Source organism: Nymphalis io, chromosome 14 (genome assembly GCF_905147045.1).
Source record: "Nymphalis io chromosome 14, ilAglIoxx1.1, whole genome shotgun sequence".
Classification (NCBI taxonomy): domain Eukaryota; kingdom Metazoa; phylum Arthropoda; class Insecta; order Lepidoptera; family Nymphalidae; genus Nymphalis; species Nymphalis io.
In genome coordinates, this window is record NC_065901.1 from 11,720,159 (window position 1) to 11,733,433 (window position 13,275).

Here is a 13,275-nt window from a genome sequence, read left to right on the forward strand (position 1 = left end):
AACACGACTGGTCGTGATGTACTTGTCAACACTAATGTCAGAACACTCATAGCATCATGGACACGATCATTAAAGGAAAATCTTTAATGAAATTCTACATACTATTGTATGTAACAATAGTATGTTGTTTATAAAAACGATTCTTTACAATCAACGTAATGTTTCAATACATAAAACATAATATTACATATAACTCATACCTTGATTTATAGTGCTGTGTCTTGTTTAATTTCACTTTGTGCATTAAATAGGTCGTTATGTTTATATATTTTACGTTTTATACCGATACATATTTATTAATAGTCATTTACATAATCATATTTATAAAAAAATATGATTGTTTGTGATCTTATTTTATGAGTTCGTGTATTATTAGTTAATGTTGAAACTATGTACAGTAGCAGGTGTCTGGACAAAATATGCGCAATAAAGGTATAAGTGCAAAATTAATTTATTAACATACTTATTTTTTATAAATAAAAGAGTGTGTGTATAAATCCGATTCTATACGTGCCATGGAAAATGTATTTAATTAATGATAAACATTTTATATACATTTTATTTTATATTTATTTATATTCTGAGCAGTCAGGGTCACTATGTTTTTTTTAACATAAAACATAATATAATATTGTAAAATTTACGTTTCAATAAATCTAGTTTTTTTTTTATATAAACGTTACGTTATATTATACATATATATAACTTCGTGGTTAAATTTCACCTGTATGACAACTAAATGGGTATTGAGTACGAGAACGTTATATTAATATCACGGACACAGCTTTGTGGAACCTAAAGAGATAGTGGTATCCTGTAGATATTAAAATCGAAAAAATACAATACAATATAGAAATTATTATAAATTTAACTGGTGATAGGGCTTCAAGCTCGTCTAGGTAGGTACCACCTACTCATCAGATGTACTACCGCAAAACAGCTGTACTTGGTATTGTTGTGTCCGGAACACAACGGGGTTTTAGAACGGTTTGAGGGTTGAGTAAGCTAGTGTAATTATAAACATCTTAGTTCTCATGGTTGTTGGCGCATTTACGATGTAAACTCTGGTTAACATTTCTTACAATGCTAATATCTATGGGCGTTGGTGACCACTTACCATTAGGTGGCCCATATGCAGGTCAGGTAAATTTCAAATACGTGTTAATATGCCGAAATGCTTTATTTTTTATTATATGTCTTCGTAGTTTTATTGTATGTATGAAATAGTCCGTTAGAACCTGTAAGATGTTCAACAAATCACGCATCAGTGCAACTTGTCTGGATTTTAATTCGCAATTTTCGGTTAAGCTCCAACTTATTCTATCGATTGGGATGAGATGAATTATAATTACAAATTAAGCATAGAAAAATTCAGTGGTGCTTGCCCGAGTTTACCCACGATTATTGGTTAAGATTCACACGTTCTAACCACTAGGCTCTTGAAATAATAATATTGTTATGTTATAGGCAATCAAAGTAAAGACAGACGCGATGAAATTCATTTTAATGAACACTCAGATTGTAAGGATTACATAATGATTTAAATTTTTCTTTAACTCATTGTAAAAAAACACTCGTTCGCTTTAAAAAGAGCAATTAGAGATAAGCCACGTAGCAGACTTGTTTTTGTGTGATCATTTGAGCATTCGATATTCAGATTGTCGAGTCATCTCATAAGAGTTATTCTGATATTTTTAAATTTTAAATGTTTTTTTAGGCAAGAAAAAGGAAGTCTTGTTATTATCATATAATAATCGTTAAATGTTTTGGCTTGAGTGCCAGTGTAACTACAGGCAATATTGGTTGCGCATTAGCGATGTAAGGAACCGTTAATATTTCTTACAGCACCAATGTCTATAGACGGTGTTCTTTAATATCAGTGTTTATTTCTTCCAAATGTGTGACCGTTTGACCTGTTGAGCGTTAAACTTATTAGTATTTTAAATGCGAAAGTATGTTTATTTGTTACCCTTTACGTCTTAACTACTCAACTCATCGTGAAATTTTGCATACACATCATGAAATTTTGTCTGAGGAACAGAACAGAAGAAACTTAAACACACGTGAGCGAAGCCGCGGGTGGAAACAGTTCTTACAATTTTATTCGTTAACGTATGCAGTTTGATCATATAATAACAGCTGGCAACTATACCATGAAAACTAATTGTTTGTAAATATTTATAGAAATTAAGATTTATATATTTCGAGTACAAAAAATCATTTTATTATAATTTCTGTATTTTACTAGTAAGATAGTTTTTCTTGTTATGGACTGTAAATCAGTTGTGCAGCAATTATTATCATTAAGTAGTAGCATATTAAAAAGTCAGACCGCAATTATAATATTATTAATAATATTTACATCAGTAATGTAAAATTACGATCTTGATACTGGCTAGAAACAAAAACATGCAGACACGTTCAAAATAAACTTAATAAATCGAAATAATAGAAATAAAAACCGAAGGTATGAACAACACTTAATTTAAAGAAGATCAGATATGGCTAAGATGCTGGCTTGTCAACTTATTTTGAATACAACTTCATTTATTCATTACCGTTTTTATACATTCAATTTAATATAAAAATATATGCTATTTTCTTAGAGATTTAATATACTAAACTATTATTTGAATTAATCTATTTGACGATAACATATTGTTTTTGAAATCAGTTTGAAAATAAAACAACACCCTAGCTCGATTACTGACACTTAAAACAATAGGTCCGTGAGGTCCGTATCTTTGATGCAGAGTTGGGGCAACCCTGATATTATAAGCAAAATTGTAGCATACTTTTTACATTTAACCAATAATTTACTCAGATGAGAGTTTTCAACAACACATTCAATAAACTATTATGGACATGATGAGGAGATGATCTGATTTATGTTATTTAAGTCAAGAAAGAAGGCATAAATTGCCAACCGGTTCGTATAATATGAAACTCACTTCATTGCTCACCCGTGAAATATTGACAGCCGATTTATGGTGATATACTAGTTTTTAGATTTTGAATTTGCTCTAATACAGTAATATATAATAGGGCTACTATTGGTTATTCGATTAATATGTAAAATAATTCGAATTAGTTATCATGTGGAGTTATATATTCACTTATGTCACTTTTATATGTAATTTTTATATTTTTGTTTACTTTTTAGTACTTGCAATATATTTTCTGGTTTGTTTTTTCTGACATCCTTTTGCCTAGAAGAGAATTATATCTACCGTTGCATAATTTGTGTAAATAAATAAATAAATTAAATCATATCACTATCATCGACAATCATTTTTTAAATATTTGACGCTTTAAATATTGGCCTATAGATATTCTTGTCAGTAAAAAAGCCCACGATTTCAACTATAGGCATTATGAATGTACGCGTTATTTATCTTAACAATGGCTCATTGCGGAGTTGTATAGTAATATCTAAATAGTCTCTTAAATTTAATAAAAAATGATATATTCTATTATTAGTCATTGGTTAACAAAGAGTAGGTATTCTTATACGTAAAATCTTAGACAAAAAAATAAATACAGAATTTTTGAGGGAGCAAAATTTTATAATAATTTACCTAAACAAGTAAAAACTCTAACAAATTTTTCTATGTTTAAATCTCGACTTTATAACCATATTCTTCGTAACGATTCTCTGTTAAAATAATTAATTGAAACTTTTATCTCATCTGTTTTGCTGATCCGAACGAATTGTTATATTTATAAGTTAGATATAAGTTCTCATGTAAATGACGTTGTCGTAATGAGAATAAAGTTCTATAAACATAAGTCACGAATGATAAGTTCTAAAATAATCGTGTGCTATTGATTAGGTTGGTTATCCTAGTTTCTTTAAAAAAGTTTAATCGAAACAGCACTACCAGCTATATACGTTAGTAACTAAACAAACAAGACATTCAAACCAGATGTAAAATATTCACGTCCTTATCCTTCTATTTAAATACTTACGTTTATGTAAGTAAACCTTTTATTCCATATATATAGCCACCCGTAATAATTTGCATTCAAATGAAAATCTTGTTCTAGTTTAAATTTAGCTTGAAGTATTAAACAGTGTGTATTGCTATACAATAAAATCTCATTAACTGAAGCAAACCTCAGGTTTATAAATAAAACTCTGGTACTACTAGTACGTGGTATAATTGTATTTCTCAATCGATACGGTAGGGCTATTCTATAAGTACAAACTCGACTTCACTGATGAGGTCCCATCGCTTTCAATTTTTTTTTCTATAACAATACACGTAAAAACAGCAAACTACATAAGCGCGGCAAATTTATTAACAAATAATACTTTCTAATGTATGATTAAATTTTGATTAACATGAGTCACTGCAGCGTTGACATTACAAAAGTATTTAAAATGTCTGATTTATTAATATGTAATTTTGCAACTTTTTGAAATTGGAAGCAAACGCGATATAAGAAATTATAGTCTTATTTCCTTAGTTTGTGTAATATCGAACACATATTTCAATTATATAATTTAAAAACTTATAAAGATATAGTAATTTTAAATTTCTACATGTATTTCTTTTAGTATCAGGGATTTTATAAGCAATTAATTTTAATTTTACAAAGAAAATTGAACATTAATTCTTATACATTTTACCTTAGAGAACATAAATACTTACTGTATGAGAAATTACTAAAAACACTAAATAAATTTAAGCCAAATAGGTATAGCTTAGAGCTTTGAACTGTTTCAATTAAAGCAGCTTTCATCCGTAAGTGGTATTGCATCGTTACATCCGCTTTGGAGTTACGAAGATAAGAACCCATACCCAGACATAGTTGTTGTAATAAAAATGTATACTTAGCAGAAGTTTAAAGAGTAAGTAAAAATGTTGGAGTTACATTGCTCCTCCTTATAATTAGTGGTGCTGGCCAAGGTTCGACCACGAAATCTTCGGTAAAGACTCACGTTTGGACTGTTAATATCAGAAGTAGCTCATTATCTTGTAGGTATTTATTTTCTATGATTTGTCTACCTGTTTTTTTTTATATTTCTGTATGTAAACTTTAACATAGTTGTGAAAGTATTAAGTATATTTATATATTAAATATATTATTATGTTTCCATTTTAAAATTCAATAGAATATGATGCATGCGTATTGCTAACAGTTCAGATCAGTTACATTTCATTCGATGTAAATATAACAGAAACATTGTTTGCGATTCTTGAAAGAAATACTTTCAAAACGTGGTCGAAACTTTAAATTTTCATTTCTTTGTAAACTCCAAATCAATAGAATAATTCAAATAGCAATAAATTAATTAACTAATATTATCAAATCAAATTTTATTTTTTTTAACTTGTCATTCTTCCTGTCTTAGCTCAACCGATCAAAAGGATCATTCACACGAACGCTGGTGGAAACTAATCACAAGAAATCCAACGGTAAGTCTCACTATAACACGAACCGACACATTCCGCCCGAACAAGCATAAATGACACGAACTTTGCCTGAAAATACGGAGTATAAGTAGAAACTATGTAATATAAATTAAAATGTAATTAAGTCAATCGCTCAGGGCTGTACCACATCTCGATAGGGTCTTGTTAGATTATATTAATTAATTAATTTTATTATTGTAACATTTTCTCATTATCATGGCTTGAACAACATATTTGCCAGAGAGGAAAATTAATTTAAAAAGCAATTAGGTAATTATTATAGCCGAATATTTATTTGCTTCAAAATATATTGGGATCATTATTTTTCCCTTAAGCGTTTATTTGAAGTTGGCGACATTTTTTTTTTTTTTTAACATTACTAAAAATATAATTGGCATAACATTGTACGGTCGGTCGGCGGTTTATTTAAAAAAAAAAAAAGAATAATCGGGATGTACAACGATATACAGTAGCTTAAAAGGCAATTTTATAATTTCGAAGTTATTAAGATTTTAGTGGTTTACGATTTCTTTTTTTTTTACAATTAATATCATAATTAGACAATTAATGAGCTAACACCAATATTAACCAACAACTACCATCAATTCGCTACTATGAAACTTAAAATATTATTTATTCTGATTGTAATAACATCGACTCACTTGGCCATCTAACCAAAATCGGGACTGACATACAAATTGATATATGACATTATATTAATATGCTATTAAAGTTCATCTTTTACTGGTAGGGCTTTGTGCAAGCTCGTCTGGGTAGGTACCATCCACTCACCAGATATTCTATCGCAAAACAGCAGTACTTGATATTGTTGTGTTCCAGTTTGAAGGGTGAGTGAGCCAGTGTAATGTAGGTACCACCCACTCATCAGATACTGGTGGTAGGGCTTTGTGCAAGCTCGTCTGGGTAGGTACCATCCACTCACCAGATATTCTATCGCAAAACAGCAGTACTTGATATTGTTGTGTTCCAGTTTGAAGGGTGAGTGAGCCAGTGTAATTACAGGCACAAGGGACATAAAATCTTAGTTCCCAAGGTTGGTGGCGCATTGGCTATAAGCGATGGTTGACATTTCTTACAATGCCAATGTCTAAGGGCGTTTGGTGACCACTTACCATCAGGTGGCCCATATGATCGTCCACCTTCCTATTCTATAAAAAAAAAATCTATTAAACCAACTTTATATAGTCGCAAGAAATTGTTAAAAATATTTGTTGATTTGAAATAATTAAAAGTGACCTTATGATGAAAAGATTAATTGACTGGCTGACTGACAACCATGCACAGCCCAAGCTACTGGAAAGGATTTTAGGACATTGAACCCAATGATGTAATTGATAAAGGGATGAAAGTTTGTATGAAAATCCGTCACTTTTGAAGATAGAGCTATGGAAGCTGTATTTAGCAATTATTATGTATGACGCGATCGAAGCCGCGCGTAAAGCACTAGTCTTGTATTAAAGGTCATGTCTGTTTATTTTCGACAGAATTTAAATTCTGAACCCGCATCACATTATATTGTCGTAATTATACCGGGAAAATAAATAAACGATTCAATTTGGGCACAATATTTTTATTGACAATCGTTGTTAACATTTATTTATAAATAAATAATTTCATTATTTTGACATTGACAATACATAGATAATATCACAAAATAGTAACGTCAATATTATAAGAGGATTTTATTCGATTTTTTTATTTATTTATTTTATTTGATTCGCCCAAAAGGGGATTTTGGGATTTACTCGAGCGCGGCAGATCAATATAGTGCGGAATACCTTACACAGTTGAGTATCTAAACCTGTAACTGTTTATTAATTCTATAACGCACGAGTAAATCACCATTTAGCATCATGGGCTCCGCTACTATTATTTCACATATTATAATTTCATATTACATATAAAATTTGGATTTGTCCAACATTTACACAGTTTGGGGGTAGCTAGAAGTCATGAGAGAAGCACGGTGAGCATGATCCTAGATAATCTCACCCCTCCGATAATCTTGATTTTACTCAATAATAAAATTAAAATAACGTCTTGTACTCAAACTCGCCTTCTTCCATGTTATACAGCAGTAGATCTACTCCTGTAATACTCGTGGAGCACGCGGCATCGCTCATGTCGTGCGCAGTGGAGACGAGCGGGTGGCTGTCAAGCGGGACCACGCGCCTTATTCACGTCCAAACGCTCAGGAACCGCTGTTAGTGACGTCTCGGCGAAACGCACACCTAAACGCGGCCTTACCCGTCCATTCTGTATAAAACAATACAAATATGCTTCAGTACTTACAAAAAACTCACATAACATAAGGTTCTATCAGTTTCGATTTGTTTTTCATCTATTGGAATACGCATCAACTTTTTTTCAATTCTTTTTTTTAATTCAACTTTCGCATGTTTGTATTTTAATTGCTTGCAAGCGTATATATACACTCGATATTATATGTCAAAGGATGCTTAGGACTTAGGACTTAATCCACTGAACGAATGCGAACGGATGCTTAAGCATTCCAATGTCACCAATCGTAGTTTTTTTAATCATGATGCGCGTCCTTATTATGTCCAAAACCATTCAGCGAATAGACGCTGATAGACGTTATTAGGCCTTTAAGAACGATCTTGTTAAGGCAACCTTTATTATATGAAGACAAGCGATAAGATAATAATTATCTTAATGAAATAAAAAAGTTGGTGGCATATTGGCGATGTAAGTAATGGTTAATAATTCTAATAACGCAAATGTCTATGGGCGGTGTCCGTCTGCATCTTTTATAAATAAATCTATATTATGAGTATATATAAATAATGATAAATTTTATTATGTAATTTATATCTCAGAAAAAAAAATACTTATTATGATTGAAGTGTTTTTTTTTGCATGTTAGTTTAGCAAAATGTTCAAATAAATTTTCTATACAATAGAATTAGTACATAAGATGAGTAGCTGTGTATCTTAAAACTCTTCTAGCTATTTTGAATATCAAACACCATAAACAAGTAATTTATACAAATATCGAAGTTTTCATTTCCCGTGGCGTAGGCCTTAATTACAGTACAGTAACAGCCTGTTAATGTCCCACTGCTGGGCTAAGGCCTCCTCTCCCTTTTGAGGAGAAGGTTTTGAGCTTATTCCACCACGCTGCTCCTATGCGGGTTGGTAGAATTCACATGTGGCAGAATTTCAATGAAATTAGACACATGCAGGTTTCCTCACGATGTTTTCCTTCACCGTTAAGCACGAGATGAATTATAAACACAAATTAAGCACATGAAAATTCAGTGGTGCTTGCCCGGGTTTGAACCCACGATCATCGGTTAAGATTCACGCGTTCTTACCACTAGGCCATCTCGGCTTAATTGAATGTTTTCAATTATTTACTAAAGCAATTATTTACGTTATCTATAGATTTTAGTACAATATATGAGCTGATATTGAACACATCAAATTACTGTTTACAGTACTGTTTGAACACATCAAATTTATATTTTTTTATACACTTACCCTCATTTCGTTATTAATGATTAACACATTAATTGGCTTATGAAAGTTTTGTTGTATTTAAAATTTAACTATAATACTAATTGTTTCATTTAAAAAAGTTTTTTTACTTACCTTAACAGACTTATCGAGACATGCACCAGGTGTATTGTTGTTCCTATGTTTCACAGAACTGGAGCCTGAGTTGGCTGAAACAAAAACAGCATTTCATAATTAAACAATACTACAATCGATTGAATATATTTCAAGCATTTAAATAACATAAAATTGATTTAAAAATGTATCTTTGCATAAATTCATACTCCATTCGTAAAAGATATGAGATAGATATTTCGAATGGTGAATCCTAATTAGCTAACTAGCTAAAGTCCGTCATAATGTCAAACGCATAGCAATTTGCAGATACAAACATTTTCCTATTACTCAAGTTAAAAGTCAAAAGCAAACGAGCATACACGATCCTTTTTTTATGTTTAAAACTTGCAAAACTCTGCAGACGTTATCTTGTTTATTTATTGAATTGGGAAGAAAACGGCAAAAAAGCGGTATATGCTCCAGCGCCATCTAAAAACCAGTTGGTAAAAATACATGAAATATGTTGGTTTTCTAACGATTTTTCTTCAGCGCTAAGCACGAGATGAATAATAAGTATAAATTAAGACCATGAAGATTGAGTGGTGTTTGTCATCTTGCGTCATTTCGGCAAAGTAATTATAGGTTTATAATTAATTTAGCTTTTTCATAATTCTTCAATTAGTTGAATTAACTAAATATATTATTAATTCGTGTCATAGTTAAACCATGTTCTTGTGGTCTATTTAGGTCACGATTTACTTGGTTTCCGATCCCAAATTCCAGAGGATTTCGCAACAGAATAAAAAAATTAACCGATTTATTTTAGGCTGGACACGCGACGTGAGCCCCTAATAGGATATACAGTCTATTCCATCTGAAAAAGGAGTCAAGATCAAGAAACCATAGATTTAAATATTTTAGTACGCGATCACGATTAAACACTATAACAGTTTTTGATTAATTTATTATCTTTATTTACACTACAATACAATAGAACACTTAACTGCTTATATCCATTTTAATTCCCAAAGTTCTGATGTTAGCTTCGTTAAAATTTAATACACTATTTTATCATGAATACAAAAGTTTCTACAGCAAAGTTTTTGTCGATTAAGCTAGTAAAATCAACTTTCATCAGTGTTCAAATATCGGCACGGATATAAAGCGAAATTATTTAAAACGTATATATACCATAGGACGCAGCGCGATTCTGATAAAGTTTTAGTATATAATATTATTATATAAGTTTCACCCACTTTATATTTAGACTATTAATGAAATCAGCGAGAATGTCATGTGTTCTTTTTTATTCAAATAGATTATTTGATTATTAATATAATAACATTAAAATAAATTATTCGGTTCTTGTATTAAAATAAAGCCAACGTTTTTTTATTTTTCTGATAAATTTAAATGTTATCAACATTTAAAATCAATAATATTACGTTTTAATTAATTCATATGAAACACATATTATCATTAACCTTTAAGAGAAGCTTAGAGGATATCAGTTAACAGAATTTTTATTTTTTATACTAATATTGAATGGATTTTATCAAGATTAAGTTATAAATCTGATTTTAATATATAAGACTGAAAGGTTTGGGTTTTTGATCACTAATATCAGGATTTATCAGTTTGATTTGATATAATCTCTTTGAGACATTATTGAGAAAAAATATAAAATGTATAACAAGAAGATACGACTAACGTTAGGCTAGGATTAAACATTCACACGGTAGCATGCGCAAGCGATCCCGTGGCGCTTCTCGTTAAGACGAACAGTGTACTGCTGGTTTTTTAATGGGTATTCCAATGTTCAGGGCACACTCGGTGCCATGGATACCGGCGAGCTCCACATACTCCCCACCATTCCCGTGGAGGAGGGGCATAATGCGTTTTTTCTGCATTAAAAAAAGGACGAAACATTCATCAGTAAACAATACTATCTCATGTTTCGTTACCAACAACCTACCAACCTACAATAAAAGTCAAATCGTTTATATAAATGGAGGATGAGATTTGGATTATGAACAGATCTTTGACGGACCGCTGGACCGTACAAAATGGAGCGCTAGGAAAACACTTTATATTTACGTCAAGCTTTCAGATGCCTCATATAAATCGCCTTTGTAAATCCAAATTGTTTATTATATAGCAACTTGTATGTGGCAAAATTATTTGTTTAATTATAAATTTTTAATAGAATCTTGATAAGACATGGTAGTAGTGAGATAAGTCTATAATTATTGGGATCCGAAGAACTATAATATTTTGTATATAATAATGAAGAGCTTTCAGACAAATCTTGTAATCTAAATTGTTTGAAAATTATTTTATTATTGAACTCAAGAAACCCAACAACACGAGTAATCCAATTATTAATTCGGGTAAAATAATTAGCTCGGGTTACTCTTAGAACTTTTCTAATTTCCCTCTTTTTTACAACTCGCTTTAAGAAGGAGTATTTCGTTATTTTTATTAATAAGGAATGCTTAAAATTAATCTGTCTGTACATGGAAGATATATGAGTAAAACTATTATAAAGCCTTTATTAACGCAAAAGAACCCAGAACAATGATTGTTAGTATTTGTTTCTGTTTGTCTGTGCCTTTGTACGTGCTAATCTTAGAAACGGCTTAACTGTATTGGTTGCAGTTTTTACTAAGTAATGTGGCAAATTTTACTCAAAATTTAGTATTTATTTTATTTAAATCGGTTTATAAATAAAAAAGTTATGTACGCGTTAAAGCGCGCCGCTTGCCGCACTGTTGCCTAAAGTAATGATAGTTATTTGCAGCGAACGCACGTATTTATACGCCGGAGATACACGGCGCTCCTTGATAAGCCGCTGTCTGTATTCGTTTGTAACATATTTTGTTAGGTTGGGATAGTAGCTTATTAAAAAAACTATACATATTACGGATTTAAAAAATATATAACAATATATGTAATACACATTTATTTTGTTTTTCGATACTATATATTCAACTAGCTATTACCCGTGGCTTTGTCCGCGCGTACAGTACGTATGTAAAGGATAAATTATTGTATAGAAGTCTGTGATTTTAAAGTAAAAGCATGAAGTATTAGTCTGGTTAGAACACTACGACCAATACGAGTAGAGAATTTATGAAAAATGTTGCTTAAACGGGGAAAATTTATTCCTTTTGAAAGCTTCCGTTGCATGCGTTGCGTCAACGGTTAAAGTTACACAACAATCATGTATAACGGAATTGTTTCTTTTGAATGGTTCTAAAAAAAGTCCACGTTAGCGTATGTCTATCTTTTTTTTTAAGAATAAGAAGGCGGACTAGCATATGGGCCACCTGATGGTAAGTGGTCACCAACGCCCATAGACATTGGCATTGTAAGAAATGTTAACCATCGCTTACATCACCAATGCGCCACCAACCTTTGGGAACTAAGATTGTGCCTGTATTTACACTGGCCTTGCCCGAACAACAACAATACCAAGTACTGCTGTTTTGCGGTAGAATATCTGATGATTGGATGGTACCTACCCAGACGAGCTTGCACAAAGCTCTACCACCTGCAAACTTTTATGGTTGACTCACGATAACCTATTGGATGATTATCAAATTTGTTTTGCCAGTAGAACATTTACTTACTGTATTAATAGCGGTTACTTATTTAGTTTTATTAGTAGTTGGGTTGTATGTTAAATAGGTAGTCTCAATTGTTAGTAATTTCCAAAAAAAAAAACATGTGATTCTTGTAAAAGTTCTTATCTATAAAGTAATAAATCTAAAGCTCAAAAATCAAACAGTTGGATTGGAGCGTCCGACGCTCGCAAGATGTACGTACATATTAAGTACATTTCTCATTTCTTTTATTTTTCTCTTAAGAATTTCCAACTGTTTCTGAGCCAACATTTACGTTTCTAACAAAGAAAAACAAAAGTTCAATATTAAAAATCCTCTATGGAAGATATGAAAATGTTAATAAGTTCACTGACGCTGTATTTGATAACAAATCAAAAATCTTAGACGTACCTAACAGTTCATAGGTCTTTCCAAATGAAACTTGAGTTTTTTTATTGTAGTTTTAAATTACCATAAAGTTTTAATAATATATCGAGTAATTAATTTGAGTTCACTATTCGCTCGGAACAATATATGGATCGATATAGAAGTACATTGACATATAACCACGCTTAATAACTTAATTATAACTTGGAACACTTTATAACAACTTCATCGTGGTATTTAAACTGCCAGGACGATCCAATGTTACA

The 13,275-nt window shown here is 31.2% G+C and overlaps 1 protein-coding gene across 1 annotated transcript in view; it reads right to left on the reverse strand.

The window, feature by feature from the left end:
- Nucleotides 1-7,487: 7,487 nt before the first annotated feature.
- The window catches only part of LOC126773515 (adipokinetic hormone/corazonin-related peptide receptor variant I-like), an 84,891-nt gene continuing 79,103 nt past the window's right edge, over nucleotides 7,488-13,275 (reverse strand). Inside the window, exons 7-8 of the mRNA XM_050494464.1 lie at nucleotides 9,057-9,130; nucleotides 7,488-7,697 (exon numbers count right to left, since the gene is read on the reverse strand). Of these exons, the coding sequence (XP_050350421.1) occupies nucleotides 7,596-7,697; nucleotides 9,057-9,130 (176 nt within the window). The 3' untranslated portion in view covers nucleotides 7,488-7,595. The remainder of the gene's footprint in view (nucleotides 7,698-9,056; nucleotides 9,131-13,275) is intronic.